Source organism: Cupressus sempervirens, chromosome 11, assembly GCF_028749045.1.
Source record: "Cupressus sempervirens isolate cs-2001-9-10 chromosome 11, ASM2874904v1, whole genome shotgun sequence".
NCBI classification, from domain to species: Eukaryota; Viridiplantae; Streptophyta; class Pinopsida; order Cupressales; family Cupressaceae; genus Cupressus; species Cupressus sempervirens.
Window position 1 is genome coordinate 244,565,488 of NC_143128.1, and position 18,782 is coordinate 244,584,269.

The 18,782-nt window shown below is 36.9% G+C and overlaps 1 protein-coding gene across 7 annotated transcripts in view; it reads right to left on the bottom strand.

Annotated features, from left to right (window-relative positions):
* Positions 1–18,782, bottom strand: part of LOC149529059 (uncharacterized) — an 88,981-nt gene that overhangs the window by 16,448 nt on the left and 53,751 nt on the right. For 5 of the 7 annotated variants that reach the window (XM_089809735.1, XM_089809736.1, XM_089809738.1 and 2 more), the window contains one exon: positions 12,789–13,092. In XM_089809735.1, coding sequence (XP_089665861.1) covers positions 12,789–13,037 — 249 coding nt within the window. In that variant the 5' untranslated portion in view covers positions 13,038–13,092. The remainder of the gene's footprint in view (positions 1–12,788; positions 13,093–18,782) is intronic. The other 2 variants (XM_089809741.1, XM_089809740.1) reach the window with 1 other exon arrangement.

Genomic DNA, 18,782 nt, shown 5'->3' on the forward strand with positions numbered 1-18,782 from the left:
GAGTGTGTATAGTGTATACAAATCACTTACATGCTTAGCAGATAGTTACATGTACGTGTCGGCACTACTATATTTGGTGGTTCACTAATCCTTCATAAATCAGAAATACAAGCACTTATCCATCACAAAAACTTGGTCGGTACCCTTTTCGTCGCTAAGTAACTCCCAATTGGCTAATATTTTAATACTAATGCTTTTGTGGCATAATCTGGAAACTTTGAATAATGTTCAGACTGGCATAATTACTCTAGAAATTTGCCTGTAACGGCTCCACTTGCTTGCATAAAATTCGCCATGGGGAAGAGTTTCTAACGGCACCAAATACAAATTTGGACTCCTTCAAAAATGATAATAAAGTAGAAATCCGCAGTGGCACAGGTATGACAGTTGTAAGAGTAACTTCCCCCCCCCCGGTAACGGCTATAGTAGAATTGTCGTTTGTCTTCCCTTTTTGGCCTTTACTGTCAACAATGAATCGTTAGCCTTAATTTTCTCTGGCCACGTGTTGCTAAGTTCTTGCTACCCAGTACACTTTGCTGGTTGCGTCGACTTTCCTCCACATTGCCAGAAATACTACTACACTGTAGACGTTATCATTTTGAGGTCACACGATGGGTTTTTGTGTGATTTAAGGAACATTTGACTCTTACCCACGACATCTTCGGTTACTTTTGGCATTTTGAGCAGCCATGATAGTACATGCGACTACAGACTTTGCTGAACCCCATCAATGGGTTGTTCACTGCATATCACCCGATTTCTAAGAGTGTTAAACTAATATTTGGTCAGACGGACCTACATACTCCTCACAGCAAACTAGCTCTTTTACCCAGCTTACCTAAGCTAATAGAAGAAGTTTGTTTACTCCAAACTGCACAACTTACATGAAAACCTTTAATGTAATGGTACCTTTAGATAATGTCTTTGCCAATAATATTTATTTCTATTCACAGTAGAACATTACTCCTCTTTCAGTATCTTCCTCCAACCATTTACCTTGCCAATGTCAATTACATTCTTCTAGCGTTGACCACCTGTATGCAATTTTCCCAATTTGCAGCAACAATCGAAAATTTATGATCAATGTGTAAACTCATTCAGGTGACATGGGAGATAGCCATTAAATCATTAAGGCCCGTAAGAGTTTAAATGAACTGTCATTCCCGATAACTGTAGAGGAAGGAGGGTTTTTCTGCCTACAGCCTGACTCTCCAACACCCAACAACACAAAGCAACATTAAATACATATATTTCCAACACTTCGTACACGACTAGCAAACTATGTTAGGTCCAAGAATATTGTTCAGGACCAAGTTTGACCAACAACTTATAAATTTCCATGTAGTAACACAGTAAATATGCTCTTGGTATGTACCAATAAATTCACTCTTACGGCATGACTTAAGAAGACGAAACTTTCTGCATTTGCAATGAGCTCTAGTGACCCGCCAATATTCCAATCTTGATAACTTCACGATGAGCCACACACTTATTACTAGTCCAATACAAACCACGATGCTAAGGCTGTCTCAAATCTTCCTTCTTCCAGCTCATTGTGAGTTCTAAGGATGTCGTTTTCACCCATGTGCAACTTCAACACCTCATATATGTAATTGCCCAATGATACCAAATTTGCTTCTGCCACCATCAAAACCACTATACCTGATTCGATTTTCTGGTAATTACGAACCGGGGTTAAACTCCTCATTACAGATTTTCTTTAAGATTGAGAATGATTTCCCTCAAAACTTCAATCGTGGAATCCTGCTCTCTCGAAGCACAGGTACGAATTTTCAGAAATGGACCAAACTCTGGTTAGGTCTACATCCAACCACAAGTTTTGAAATATCCCCAACTCGCTGCTTCTTGCAGTAAAGACAACTCAAGCGAGTTTTGAACTCGTTGAATGAATCTTAAAACTGAGTCTTAAACTCCCCAAAAGTTCTTCACGAGCTGGCAAGAAAACCCTCTTTGATTGAACCTCTGGCTATACCCAACAGGTTGGCAAAAACTAGGCTCTGATACTACTGAAATATCCCTAACCGGATATTTACTCGTTCTAACCCAAAATATATTCAAAACTAAACATATGCAGATGTATTAATCGAAACCAGTAGAAACTCCAACAGATATTTATCCAACTTCTTGAATATAGCATTCAAAACTCGAACATAGGCAAATGTAATACAATACAATAATAAAAACAAAAGATTCTCCACAAGATAATAATCCGTTCTTGTCAAAATAATATTCAAGAATTCAAGCATATAAAATGTGTTACAAACCAACAACATAAAACCAATAAACTCACATAAAACTCCTTAAAACAACGTTATTGCATTATACAACAGCAATACAATAACCGACTTCCAAAATCTAATCCTAAATACAGCTTCGTAGTCAGATTGGAAAACTTAAGAAAAGAACCTATAAGCACATGTGAGACACCTGATGTGACATCTCTAAGGACAATGGGTTTGTGTCCATTGTCTGCCGGCACAAGGGGCTACGTCCTCATACTAGCTGAAAGCTGAAGCTTTCTGATTACTCTCCCAAGAGAGAACTGAAATCTAAATAATAAATCCAAGCATGTCCAAATGAAAGAATCTCTTCTCCTTTTATCCCCACAGGTGTGACTCTTTGACTTCACTCCTAACTTTTCGTCTTATCTCCACTTGTCCTTTTTGCCCACTTTATAACATTAAATTGACCTTCAATATTTTGAGTCCACACTCTCCAAGTCAATCTTAATATTATAAATAATACGACTTTAACATTTCTAATGTCCAAGAAAAGGGGACATTACAAAACTCCATCTGTTTGTACCAACATGCTCTATCGCAAGACTGAATGTTGTCGTGCAATATCAATTCTAGATTGTCTGGAGGAAAAACTAATCATAAGTTGTTGAATGATAGTTTGTATGGTGTGAAAGAATTGACCATATGCATTAACAAGAGGGGTCGTATGGTAGTACATATCTAATGATCGATGGGAATGATGATGTCTTGGTCGTACCGTATAAGAAGGAAACCATTCAATATGGGCACACAGCTTTGGAGCACAAAAGACACACCTCCGAACATGGACACGAGACACATTTGGACAAGACATACCTCCAGACGTGGCCACAAATGCAAATGGGGATAAGGAACACGAACACAAACACAGGTATGAGAATGGACGCGGACACAAACATGGTTGCAAGTGATAACACGAGTACAAATGCAGATGCAATGCAAACACAGACACAAATGTAGAGGTAGATGTAGATGCGGGAACAAGTACGGACACGAACACGACATGAGCATGGACATGGACTCGGAGACGAACACAAAAAAGCGTATGTACACGGACACGGACACAGGCACAGACATGGACAAAATCATGGATACAACAGGCACAGGCACAGGCACAGACACAAACACGGATACAACAAGCATGGCCATAGACACAACCACAGCCACTAACACAAATGCTGATGCAGATCAGACACAAGTATGGACATGAGAACAGACACAGACATGGGCACAACAATAGCCACAGCCACAACCATGGCCACAAACACAAACATGGGCACGAATGCAGATGCGGATGTCGATGCCAATACAGACACAAACACGAACATTGGTATAGACAACCACAAACACAAATACAAACACAGGCACAAACATAAGTATGGGCATAGCCATGAACACGAACACAAGCACAGATACAACCACAGACAAAGAAGGATCTAGTCATAGATAATTCCTCTACACATCTCTTGGAGTATCTCCTTAATCTCCCATCATCATCGATTCTCAAAGATATTGATGTCAAGATCCCCTACAATCCTATCATCATGCTATTCAATAACTCCCCTAGAATGATCTGGAACCCAAAAGCTCATCTACATCTTGTTCATCCCATGTGGTTGCAATTCTTTTGGAAAAGTAGGGACCACTTACATTGCATGTTGCACAAAAGAAAGGATTCCATACTCAACCAATTGTGGGCCTAGCCCATGAAAAGGATTAGTGGCGAACCTCATGTCTTTGATCAATCAATGTTGAGTTGGTAGGTTTCATGCCAACATCATCTTCACATTTTTGGTTATCATATAGGCTTAGGTGTTCTTTATGTGTTTGTGCAATAGCAAAATCAAGGTCCTCGTGTAATTGGAACAATCTTATAATTATGCTTTCATCTCCCTCATGTAGTGCATCATATTTATTGCCTTTGCCCACCTTCTCTCACTTGTGCAAAGGAGACATAAGTTTCTCTTCACAATGCTTGAATACGTTATTGACCAATTTACATGTTACAATAGAAGGCAGACATTCTAGACTACGAAAAGCCCATAGCATAGATATAATGGGTTGGGATTTTTCCTCCATCTCTTCAATGCATGAAATCATAATATTCTCCATGGCAAAGGAAATCTTATTATCATGATGTTCCTTGATCGTGACTAAGAAATGATGAAACGTATCATGAATCAAGTCTTGCAACTCTAGATTTAAGAGGAGATTACTTACTTTGACATTTGCACAATTCTCCAATATTGTAAATCTCCTACCGAAAGGATCACCGCTAATGTCATCAAGGCTCCGAAAGATGTCAATGACCAAATGCAATATCTCTATCAATGGTGTCATCATCATATAGTGCTTGAGGAGCCAAGATTCTAAAAATCTCACTTAGACATGTTGTAGTCACCAACTTGATTTCCTTGTCATGGTGTCTCAACAAACTGGGTTGACCTAAGGCAACCTTGATTGGAGCAAGGATACTTAAATCTTGAAGGCGATTGGTCCACCTCGTAGAAACATACTTCCCATATATCTAGAGGAAGGTTAATACAATCACTGCTTTCCTATCTGTTGTAGTGCCTTCAACCACCACTCTCCATTGCTACTGGGCACCATAGTGTGATCCAAACCCCAAAATCTCTCAATCATCCCAACAATGTAGCAAGATCACCAGCTCCGATACCACTATAATGTTCTTGTGGTTCAGATCACCTTCAAGTGTCCCCGCGCTACCTCTGAATTGAAAAATTCTATGATGCCCACTTTTTTTGTATGGTAGTGGGAGTAGTGGCAACTCTGAGTAGCAAGTCATACAATGAAGATCAGAATGTCATATGTTGAAGACAAGAATGTTGTTCAATAGTTTGATTGTCAATTCCATCCTGTATGGTCAAACAACAACGTACGGAGGTTAAATGCCAAATGATGCGTGAAGAAGGTTGTGGTCATATGGTGATGGATGGAGGGTGGCATACAGAGATGGAAGAAGGATGACGTACAGTGGTGGAGGGGGCTCCATACAGTGATGTACAAAGGTTAGGTTGTTCATACGGTGGTGAGCATAACCTTTACAATGAATGTAAACAGATTGGTGTGGTGTAGGATATAGATTATCAATCCTCAGTCACACAATATTTTCGATGCAATGACAGTGATCAATAGATATATTCATACCATACAATATACACTAGATAGATGAAAAAATACCTAATCTCAATTATGCCAGAAGTAACTTTTTGATTCGAACAATAGTAACACTTCAAATTCACCAGATTTGAAGCCAATGAGCATTTATCTTTGATTATGTCTTAATAGCTGACTTCATTATATGCTGACTTTATTAAGAATAAAGCAGCAGCTCACATGCTTAAGATATCAACTCCATTTGAAGAGAATTAAGGAGCCACTCATGTTGAAGACAAATACTAACATAGAGCATCTTACAAAATCAACCAATCTTCTAGGATCCATTTGATCCAATCTTCATTCTTCACATGTTATTGTCCAAATCCATATTTCTAGAGGCACAATCAATTAATCATCTTCATATACTCAATATCTTTACCAATCCATTCTTACTAGCATCCAATCATCATAAGGCCCATCATCTTTGTTAAGAAAACTTGAAAACACAACCAACAATTCCAATATCATCCACTCATATATTTCAAAGTTAAATTCATGATTCAAAACTCATTTCTGATTTAAGTGCATTGTTAGATCTTTAATCCTATTTCCAAATATCAAACCAAATCACAATGAGACATTCCCCATCTCTAATCACAATCATTTCCAGCTACCAGCCAACTCCATTCAACACTCGGTGATTACCCTTTGTTATAGATCAAAACAAAATAATCAAATTCTTCATTGAAGGCAATGAAGGAGAATGTACCGCACAAGGTATAGGCAGTCTTGAAAAAGAAAGGCAACCAACTACCAGCAATTTGCAGCCATCTCATTATCATGTGAAAGATATCAAAAATGGCACAAGTCTATTATAGGTAGTATGGAGGTAGAAGTTTCTTGTGGGGCTACCTACACTAGTGCTCTTGATGGGCATGTTGAAAATGCATTGGGGAAGATTGCCCAATCAACCAATGATGATGACTCCACATCCTTTATGAGTGCTGATGTTGATTTTCATCCAGACTTGATAATCTCAACATATTGTATGGCTTCTTCTTGTGATGAATTTGTTTCTGAACATAATACAACCCGTAATTCCTATACACAACTGGGTATGAAAGATGACATTTATGACGTGAATATGTATGATGAAACACACTCTCCCACCTTATGTGCATTTGACTTCTCTCATAAACTTACTAGTTCACCTTATTTAGAAAGCCAAATGAAAGTAACTAAAAATTAGATTATCACAACTTTATCACATTTTGATAACACATATGAGATGGTTGGAATATATTTTTTGAGGGAGCAGTTAGAGAAAAGACAAAAGGGACTAAAAGAGGAGTTACTCACATTTGCAGGTGAATAAGGAATGAAAACAATGAAATCAGATTATCTACATCTTCTTTCAGATCGTGATCATCTTCTCAATCTCAAGAGATCTATTATAAGGCATTAAGGAAGAATAAAGAAGAACCCTTACTTGGGAGCTCTCAAACACTAAGGACACCTTAAAGGCTGCCTTAGTGGCGCTTCATGAAGCAAAAATGAGATTGTTGAGCTTAATCAAAAATTATATTTGGCAAGCTCTACCTTAGCCCAACATTAAGATTTGAGAGTTGAGGAGGCCATCAGTGAGAGTTGATAAGGATGAGCATGATTCATTTGCATTCAATGGGCAGATTGTACTCAGTGATGAGCCATTGATGGAGGTTGGAGTTATTTATCATGACTATGTAATGAGGAGTGCTCATCATTTTTCATTTGATCCAGATGTGGAGGACTTGATGAGGCGCAGACAGAGGTCTAACATCTTCAGAAGTTGGGATCAAGTATCTGACTCAGGTGGCTACGCAAGATTACTTGCAATGACACCAGTCAATTTTCCATCATAGTAGTATGTATCCGAGAAAGCTGGTTACGTTAATATCATAGAAATCTCATGCAGATTTAGGGTTACAGGGTGATTATGGTGTTGCTACAGGTTGGATTACTTACAGAGTCAACACATCTGTGGTGGTCTTGCAAAGGTTGGATGTAGTTGTGAGGTTGCAAATTCCTTCAATGGTTTGTATCTCCTTTTGGAAGATGGATGTGAGAGCAGTTTGTCTTGAGATCTGAGTATGGACAGAATTAGCTATATAGCTTGGGTGGATTCCACTGATAGGTTTCAGTATTTTTGGCATGATGAAGGTGAGGTTAGAGTTGAGCAACAAGAGTACGATGACCTTCTTGGACCCATTTTCATTCTGATGGATTCCACGTGTGCCTAATTTGGATAGTTGGCATAGTTGAGGGAGGTGTGACAAGTTTGCTTTCTAAGTTGCTCCCTTTTGAGATGTTCACTTATCTGACACCTACTATTGAATTACTCCATTTCCAACGTGGTAGCATTGTGATTGTGTAAGTTGGGCGGTATTATAATCATACATTCGCGTATGTATTACAGGAGTGAGTGAGTGACATCAGGGACATCACAAAGGTCTTCAATTGGGACCTAGGTGGAGCATTCACATGAGCTAAGAATCAAAGAGTTAGGAGAGAATAGTTGCATTCCATTCTTGATGGAGGTTGGTATATTGTTAAGCTCCTACCACCTCGAGATGAGAGGTGTATGTAGTTACAAGTGAGTGAGGTACGAAGTTGGGTACAGAGCATTTTCTTTAAAAATAAGAGCACATGGCAAGTTGTCCCAATTGAGTATACACTTGAGATATTTTGGGATCTTGGCATTCAGTTGACTAGTGTTTTGGTCATATTATGCTGCTTCACAACTTAAGGATTAGAGATATTTACACCAGTCTAGTGCTTGGACAGAACATCAGTTTTGGGGCAGATCTTGGATCCAGGCATTTGGTTCCAACATATAAATGTGGATTGCTTGGGGGCAAGCAATCTTTGGGAAGGAAGGACTATCATGTCCCCTTTTTAAGGTTAAAAATTTTGTTGCGCCGTTAGCCTTTTCTGCCTTGGTTTTGTGGGCTAACCAAGTATTCTCTGGGATCAGTTGATTTTTTAGCCTAGGTAGTTTCAGTTGTTGGCTAATCAGGATTGTTTCAATGGGCTTTTCGAACACTTACTATTTTTAGTAAGTTAGTAGGCACAATATTCTTGGCACCTCAATGTTGGACTAGGAGTGCCTCGTCAAGAGACCTTTCTGACAAGCTAACACACATGCTCGTCTAAGTACATCTGATTAGTGAATTTTAATGCCTAACGATTTAATTGAATTATTAATAAAGTGACTATATAAAATAAGTTCATATTATTAAATGTCACTTTATTGTTATGGGCACTTTATGGGGAAAAAGTATTATTTTAAAAATGAAATTAAGAGTCAAAAGAGGGAATGTGAAGGGTCACTAGGTTGTGTTTAAAAGGAGTAAGCTCATTTCAGCATGCTTGGTTGGATTTCATTTTTCTCTCTTGGAGAGCTTTCAAAGGCTACAACTTTCAGCAGGTGAGAGGACGGAAACCCATTGTCAATTGAAGCCATTGTGCAGGTGTTTCACATTTTGCTTCTGGTTCATATTTTTCATATCCACTCTCATTGTATTTTTTGTAAGTACGACCCGAGTTTTAGTTGCTTTGTTGAAGAACTTCAATGAAATATTATTTCTGAAAATGTATTTCTGCTGGATTTATAGTAATAACATTTTGGGACTTCTTTTTATCTAGCTATTTTATGGGGTTTTGCTGGTGAAATCTTAAATGCATTGCATGAAATTATTTGTTTAAAATTTCTGAGATTGTGTATGAGATTTGGGGCAAATATCCGGTTAGGGATTATACAAGCAATTATAAATATCACAAGTAATTAACATGATTAATATATGTAAACAGAGTTTACATAGATTAAGTGTCTCATATAACAGCAATTCAATATAATTGCAAGCAACGAAACACTTAGTAAAAGGTGGCGATTTATATTTATTAACTTGTGGAAAGGCTGCAACCAGTTTTGATAGAAGAGCATGATTATCTCAGAGTTGTCTCGATTCATATTAAAGGTGTGACTTTGTAATAAGTTGAAGATATAATGCTATTTCATAAGTCTGGAGAGTTATGCTTAACTTGCGGAAGGAGATGTCCCTAAAGAAATTCTTCCCCTTGGAAAGGTATAAGATGATCATTATGTGAGAGTTATTGTGTGTATATGGAATAGAAAGAAGATTTTAGTGTAAGTAGGTGTGAATGAATGTGCAAAAAGGAAAGTGAGGAGAGAGAGAGAGAGAGAGAGAATTCTGTTACAAAGAATATTACACACTAAGGAAGGGCCAGCTCTCTTGGTGAAGAGGTATGTTGGAGTAATATATGAGTGGAGAACTGAGTAGTGTAAATGGTGAAAAAGAATACAATCTAACACATATACAAGATTGATGAGGAGCCATAAATTTCCAGAGTTTTAAAGGCTTTATAAGAAGACTTCTATAAACTCTATGAACATAATTGTGACGACATTATGAGACTTGTGAGAAGGGTTTCATGCAAAGATTTACAAGAGAAATCTGAAACATATTGAAGAGTTTTCTATGTGGAGTTCATAGCAGACTTTGAAGAGGAGATTGTGATAACTTTATGGCAGATTTATAATCAGCTTATAGCAGATTTGAAAAGAACATTATGACAGTTTAAAGAAAAGTATTATAGGATAATTTGAGAAGAATAAGATCATCCACCCTTCATTGTCGAAGCAGCCTTGAGAAAGTGGAAATTTGAACTAGTGAAGCCGATGCTTCACATTGGTGAGATTGGCGTCTCTTATTGAGATGGTGCTCAAGTAGTGAGGCCTCTAGTGAGTTGATGGTCATGAAGCGGAGGAGGGTTTTGGTGCCTCTAATGAGCTGGCACTCACAAATTGAATAAAAGGTTGGTTCCTACAAACTTTATAAGTAAAAGATTTATATAAAATCTTTAATTTGTCATGGCTTTCTCACATTAGGATTTCCATGTAAACATTATGTTAATGTGTTCTTGTATGCATGATGTTGGAATTTAGTAAATAATTAGTGCAGTTGATAAAATTTAAATTGGTAAAAATTATTTTTATACTTATGCTGATTTCCCCCACTTCAGAATAACTGTGTGCTCTTCAAGGTGATCCACATAGGCTCTAATCATATGGACAGATAATAAAAATATATTTTTGGAAGAGAACCTGGAGATATCTTATCATTGCAGAACATGCAATTTTTCTTTAGGCAGCTTTCTGGGGCCTTAATTAGTAATGAATATTTGGAAGCAAAAAGGAAGCATCTTTTTTATCATCGTCTCTAACACAGATAATTCGGACATGTTAAAGCCTCCAACAACTAGTTTGCCTTTTCCTTCCCACTAACAGCTTATCTTGTTATTCCATGACTGTGCATAGGTTGAGAACAAACTCTCCTTGGAAGCCCTTTAAAAAAAGAAGGCATGGGGCATGGCATGAAAAAACATTTGATGGTGTTCGGGAAACTGGGAGCTCCCAACCTTTGATAAGATTTCATCTCACAAGGGCCATGTGTAGAGTACTTTTGTGGTTCACACTGGCATAAGAAATATGTATAGTCTTGGAGTTCCACTAACCTTAGCATGTAGCATATCTTTTAAGAGCAATGATAATCATAAGTTTTCGACCTTGACAGAGCAAAAGCATCCAGAACTCTGCAACTACAACGTATTACTGCAAGGATCAATAGCTTGCAACTTTTCAATTATTCTAAGGCATAAAGCTTATAGCTTATGCAGATAAAGCTCCATGGAGCTTAAAAATGCATGTAGGATTATTATTTTATACCTTGGGAAAATTGGCAGTTTCATGTGTTATTGATGCAGAATGATTCATTAACAACATAGTACTAGAAAAGTATGTAGTGTGTGAGATGATACAACTTGTGCGAATACCATGTAATATAAATGATATGCAATCAAGAAGATAAATATGCTATAAATATGTACTGTGAGGCAATTATAATTTGACAATGTCGATGTCTTTTGTAATACAGCTGATATACAATCAACAAGAGAATTATAAACTAATATCTGATATTCTACATACTAGCACAAACTGAGGAATGTCATGGACATAATATCAAGACAAGCCATATATGACATTGGTGACTTGGAGGAAAATACTTTAAGTAGGAGACTATACAAATCTCATAATGAACAAATGAGAAGGCAGATTTAAGCCCAAGGATAGAAACAGATGGAAGGACGGATCACAATCATACAAGGCCAAACATAAATAAGTACCTCAGTTGCAGTAAATTACATTATGATTAGGACCACAATGGGTACACTATCCCCTAAAGAAAGAAATGTAACAAAAGACAATATTCATGTTTTAGGCACTCATGAAGAATAACAGACATAAATAGTGATGGAGAATGCTTCTGAATATAATTGTATAGTAGCTTTTTGCATTGACATTTCAGATCACACTCCATGATGCATTATCAGGAAGAGGAAAATTATGAATGTCATTATTTGAGACAATGCCTCCAAAATATTTGATCATAGGCATAAATTGTTGAGGCAAGGGAGTGATGTTCTTTAAACTCTAATCAAAAGCCATCTTTAATTTGCTGAGCTCTGCCTCCATTAGTGCTACATTGTACTTATTATTTTTATAGATTCCTTAAATTACATGTTTACCCTTAAAAGTAATAGACACTTTTATCTTCTCCTGGATTTTATTTTATTTATAACTTCATAAACTTGCAGCTAAAAAGCTTCAGCCATTAACCATTTTTGATATTATGACATCTTTTCTTGTACTGATCACATAGATCATTGCTTATCATAGTCACACATTGGCATAATCATTATCTCTTTCATCTTGTACTGTGTTTTCCCTATATATGCAGCCATTCGCATGACTTCAAAAATTGTAGGATGATACTTGCACTGCAATGGCACAGCATCGCCATAGTGAAAGGTCTTCAAATTTTCGGGTTAAATTGGCAAAATGTAAACACAAGAAAAATGATAATGCTAAAGAATTGCAGAAAAAGGATTTTGTTTTTCAATAACTTGTGTTTTAGTCATATGCATTTTCCGTTTTATTCAACAGGTTATGTTTTACATTATATTCAACTTGTGTTTTATTCTCATTTTTAACTGAAATTTGTTTTTCAACTCAAATGTGAGTTTGAATGGTGTGTCAAATGGCATGGCTAAACAGAAGTTTAAAATAGATTCTAAAAATCTGCTTCTTCGATTTATAATGTAAAGTTAAGATTTAACACAAATTCATTTTTCCACAATGACATAGCTCTATACTAGGCTAGTAGGCAGATAGGATCCTTGCTAAAAATAGGATGAGAAATACATGACAAGCCCTGCTTCTATACTTTTCGTCAAGATGGACAAAAGTACCTGTTTAGAAAGGTTTATGATCTGAAAATGAAGGGTAGCATCATGAGCCTCCTCGGTAAAGCAGGTGAGCTGTAGATTCACATTATTAGACATGTCTCCTGCAGACACATCTTGACTGGAGCCTTGTTTGTTCAAACTGAAATTAGTTTCTTTGTCACTGCTACTGTCAATCACACCATCATCTATAATAGGCCTTGAAGAGAAGTGATTTTCTAAATCACCATCCAGACACAAATTGCTCTCTGCCATAGATATCTATCAGCTTTGATAACCACTAGGAAGCTGAGACATCTAAAATCAGCTCCTAAAGATAAAAAATAGATCAAGTGAGATAAATATTGCATAGGGCACTGTAACCAGCAACCTTAATTAAACACAGTATCTTACATGTGCATAGTTATCTTAATCCATTTTCAAACACACATAAACATGCAACTGACTCAAGGGATCATAGCTTTGTAACTTGCACTAACCATCGAACACAAGCAAAAGAGTATACATAAAATGATGCTTTCCTGATTCTGTTATCAAAAGTGATGGCTTACATGTATCCTCATCCTTGCTATTCTTTCAATGTCAGAGAAAAATATATTCTGCTAATAAAATGATGTCAAACCTAACGTAAAGTTACAAGGAATGTATAGACATAGTTATTATTTTTTCTGTCCTTGAAAAAGCATACCTCAAAGTGTTGAACTCCATTTTTCTACCTATAGCATAATTTTTGGGATGTCTGCATAGAATACTAATACTATTGGTAACTAAAATATGAACACTGCATAATTATCATATGGACAAATCTAAAATACCTGAGTTCTAGATGTTCATTTCAGGAATAAAATAGTTGGAGATGTAAACTTTAGAACAATTAAGACTTGAATAAGATGATTGTAAATTCAGAGTGTTTCCAGATTTCAACGATATCACTGAGAAATACCCTTGCAAGTGTAAACAATTTACTGACTCCCAATATATATTTCAATAATTAAATTACTCCAGAACACATTATATTCATCCCTCAGCAGACTAGCTTGCACAGTGAATACACAGATGCAGATATAAAAATAAAACATCCTTGGAATTAAATATTCAGATTTAATAATAAACTTTGCTCAAACCAGAAATTAAGGAGCAAACTACATCAGATCTAACAGTGTCAAACAACTCTCAAACTAACTGGCCTGCCTAGTATTGGCAAGGACATCGGCTCCTTCCACAGACATCCAATTATTGCCTTGCACCTTGGAAATGGCACCACCAGCAGTCACAAAACCCAATGATGCCTCAGAGCAAAGGGTCTGTTCTGCTTCCCTTAGTGATGGTGGAGCTCAGTGTAGTGCATCTTCTTCTTAGGTTTCTTGGATGGGAAGCACTCAGAGAAATACTAATCTGAATCGTTACAGCCCAATGGCAGCTCCAAATTACCCTTTCTCCCTGCTTTGCAGATGACATCCCCACTCCTCGATATCTTTGTTTTCTCCAATCTGCAAATACCGATAATTACTGTAGGAACAAGTGTATAGTTGCTTAACTGAAAGAAGTGAAGATGAGGCTTTTGCTCTGAGGTTTCTGTCTCAGATAGTAGAGTATTCATTTTAATGCAGCCTGAATTCAAAATCTTCGATGCCTGAACATCCCCTATATATACTACTCACCATCTCAGGATGGCCAAGAGAGATAAACCATCACACATTACCAAAGTTGGCCCCCCAAATCTTCAAGCAAATTATTGTAAAACTTCATTTATTAATAATTTTATCAATTAATTTATTATTTATTTATTTATTTATTTTAAAATTAAAATAATGTGGTGTTAGTTAAAGCCAAATAGGCTAGTCAACCCAGCCTTAAATCAAGGACATTAGAATCCTCTCATCCCAAAATTGCTTGTTCTCAAGCAATTGCAAACTGGGATGTTTAAATATCTCAACCTCCTCCCACGTTGCATCTTTAAGGGGAAGACCTTTCCATTTCACCAAATACTCAAGAACAGCATTGTTTCTTAACCTACATCCAACAATGTTTCAGGTTCTAGGATTGATTTTCCTTCATCAAGTGGGGGTAACTCTTGAGGAGTAATGTGCTGTCCGAGAGCTTTCTTGAGGCACAAAACATACAATATATTATGAATCCTGTAGTTGGCTGGCTGTTCCAGCTCATAAGTTGCCTTGTCAATGTTTCTTAAAATCTTGTAGGGCTCATAAAATCATGGCTTCATCTTCTCATCTCCACTCGCTTTGATGGAAGATGGTCTATAGGGTTGCAACCTCAAATACACCATGTCACCAACCTCAAAAACCCTCTCAGCTTGGTGCCTATAAGCAGATATCTTTTGCCGATTTTGGGCCTACAGCAGAGTTTTCCTTCAGAGATTTCAAGGTAACCATACTTTTTTGCATAGTTGAAATACTCAGACTCAATAACTTCTTGCCAAGACCCAAAAAGAACTTGGCAAAAAACATGGCAACTTAAAAAATTGTTTAAATTTAAGTATAGAGCTTTTTTTTTGCGAAATTCAATGAGGAGATGCATCTATTGAGTCAGTGAATGAGTGAACAAGCTGAGTCTAGATATATTTAAATGTAAATTGGGTACATACTGGCATCCTCATGTGGAATATTGATGACTAGTAGGCTAAGAATCTAAAGCAAAATTAAAATAGCAAACTGTCTTTGTAAAACTTTAAGTGAATACAACATCAAAAAAAATTTACATCTTCCTCATCCCAACTCTAGTACAAACTAGGGGAGAGGTCGAGGGTCGAATCTTAGGAGTCCACTATGGCTATGCCTCCTCGCTTGACACAACTACTTGTGGCTCAACCTCCATCCTAAGAAAAATGTTGTTAAATCTTGCTCATTACAGTTTCTACAAACCTAGATTGAACAAAAGTGAGATAGCAATGTTGCACCACTTGTCGGGGACAGAGAGACAGGGGGGCATTGGGGACAAGGGGGAACTTAGTAAAGTAGGTATAAAAGTATCAACTTATTTTGACATGATTTCCCCATTAATCTTTTCTTTCTTTTTTAAGTTTGGTAGCAGGGGTTTAGCATCAAGAGGCAACCCCTCTTGCAAGGTCCTAAGGTAATAACCCTGCCGCCAATCACATTTCCCTCTTGCGGGGCCTTTGGATTCTTCATTTTTAAGCTTTTTTTTTCCAAAAATAGGTGTGTTTGAACTATCTTGCTAATCCACTCCAAAATGACTTAAAATCTTTGCACATGACCTTGCAATTCGTTGGAAGGGTGTTTGTGGCTTGGACAGCAAAAAAGACATGATAAAGAGCAAACAAAAGTTGTTGATGTCAAGACTCAAAAGTCTATATACAACCATGGTCAAGAAAATGGCTCAAACTTGCCGAATTCTTGGCAAGTTTTTGTCACAAACTCAAAGAGAAAATTCAACAAGTAGAAGTCAAAATTACTTGCAAGCAAAACCTTCTTGTGAGAAAACAATTTCTTGCCCTAGAAGTCTATAATTTTTTCATCTACGCTTGGTCGTACCACATCTTTTTCTATTGGAACTCTACCACCCATAAGGATTAAATCTACAAATGGAGTAGCATTATACCCATAAAGTTCCCTAAAGGGAGCCATACCAATTGAGACACACAATGAGTTTTGTTGTAATAATATTATCCTAAATACAACTGTAGCATCATAAATTGCGTCCTAATGCATTTTCCTGCTTACATAGGCGATATTTCAACATATATGCCCTTCCACATCCATTTCCTCTTATCCTAGCCCAATTCTACATCTATTATGCCATCCTCTCTCCAAATAGGACCTGTGGTCCAAATTTGGGTCTATCTTGGGTGGACTTTTTCATGCGAGTATTGTGACCACTTTAATATGTAGGATTAGACAGAGTATTCTGAGATCAAACACCAAGTATCAAATCCTCTCTTCAATTAAGGAAGCTTAGATGCTAAACAATGTATATGATTGTGTGATCAACTAAGAAAACCTCAAGATTCCTTCTTATTGTAGACTTAACTCAATTGTAATGATGTGATACGTTAGGTATCACTTGGTGACTTACATTGTTCATTCAATGGATATAAATTTTGCAAATGCAAATGATTTGGCAATGATGGCTCATCAACTAATTTAAACAAGCAAATTGCAAATTGGATATAAGGTTTAAGAATCTAATCTAGCTCTAACAATGGAAGAAACTTTTGATGGTGAGGTGAGACCCTAACCTTTGCTTTGCCAAATCAACTATGAAAAGAAGGTTTCTTTCTTCTAAGGATGCATGGATGGTCTTCATATTGTCAAATACTCATTCAAATACCCAATGATGGCACAATCCAAATGAACATCTCCAATTGAAGTTAAACACTTGCGATCAATTCAGGCCAACCTAACACTACTACTTGCAATCAACAAGTGCCAAAAGGCACGAACATTAATTTCACCACTATTAACCAACAACAATATCTTTCATTCATTAACTTCTGCTTAACATAAATGAAAATCTTACTCAAGTGAAGAAAAGTAGAAACCATGCAATACTCCAAAAATTTACAAACATTCACCATGATAATAACTATGAAGAATGAATAATTTTGGTAGCATTATAGCAACAATCTCAGCAAGTCTCTCCCTTATAAATGATGAGGCCTTGCCTTTTATAGTTGTTCCAAGTACAATGAATGAACAAGATCAATTCAAAATTGAGGGCCAAGATCAATTCAAGACAACCTTAATGTAACTACTAGCTACAAGCATTAAATGCTCGACCAATTACATAAAAGCACCATCTTGTAGGCCAATGAGAAAATTGGTTAGGTGGAAGCATTAATTAGACTCCCCACGTGCTCTTGGAATGATTTAATTGGATGGCTTTGGACATGTGCAACTGAAGTCTTCCAATTGGTTGGAGATGAGTGGGTGCCACCTCAACATGCTTATCTTGTAAACTAGATCAATTCCGTGAAAATGAAGAACTATCTCTTGATGCTTAACATTACTCATTCTTCAATTGATTGTGATGGTCTAAATTCCCAAATTGCTTCATCCTCATGAATTCTCTCTATCTTTTGGAAATCTTCTCATTGGAGTAGCTTGAGCTGACTTGTACTTGAAATCTTGATGTCCTATCAAAGTGATGTGTTTTTTCATGTAATTTGATCATTCCAATAGAACTTGGATTTCCAAAGAAAATTCGAGTTTGATAATCTACTTGTAGATATATTCATTTTCCTTTTGCATCCTTGCTTTTGATCTTCAACCTGGAAAATCGTCTTGCTGGCTTTCTTGATAAAAGGCTCGCAATTTGTAAATAATTGAACTCTCCATTTTCCACTTGCAATCTCTGATCTTGTCATCCCCCTTGCTCTCAAGCACCTTCTTCCAGTCTCCTTGCAAAACAACGAAAGAATTAAATTAAGTTTGTGAACTGGATATGAAAATCCTTATGAACTTCACATTTTCACCCTCGAATTACACGAACAAATAGTTAAAATCAACTCAAAAATTCATACTTTTGGCCTAATTTAAACCATTTTAACCTGCATTTACTAGAAATTATTGCATTTGAGAAGAGATGGTTTAGTTTTAAGTTTGAGTTGCCAATCCAAAGGCTGGTGGAAATTTGAAGGTTCTTGGACACAATCTGCCCCAAGCATGCTCAGATTCCGACCAGCCTTTGAATAGCCTTGTCCAAGGCATGTTCAGAGTCCAACCAGCCTTAGGACATGGTACCAAGGTTTCTTAAAAATTATAAAGCTTTTCCCTTCCAAAACAACCCTCTTTGTTTCCAAACTCTAAATTGCTCCTTGGTTGGAACGAAATAATTTTGATTGTGATGTCATCTAAATCTGAGATTTGAATATGAAGTTTTCCTGTTGAAGACCTGATTTTCACACCATCTATGGAGGAATTAATCTGTCCATGCATTTGGATCAGCTTTGCCAAGGTTTTAACTGCTCATACTGATGTTGGAAGTCATCATGAACTTGGGGTGTGTGTCCAGGCCTTGCTA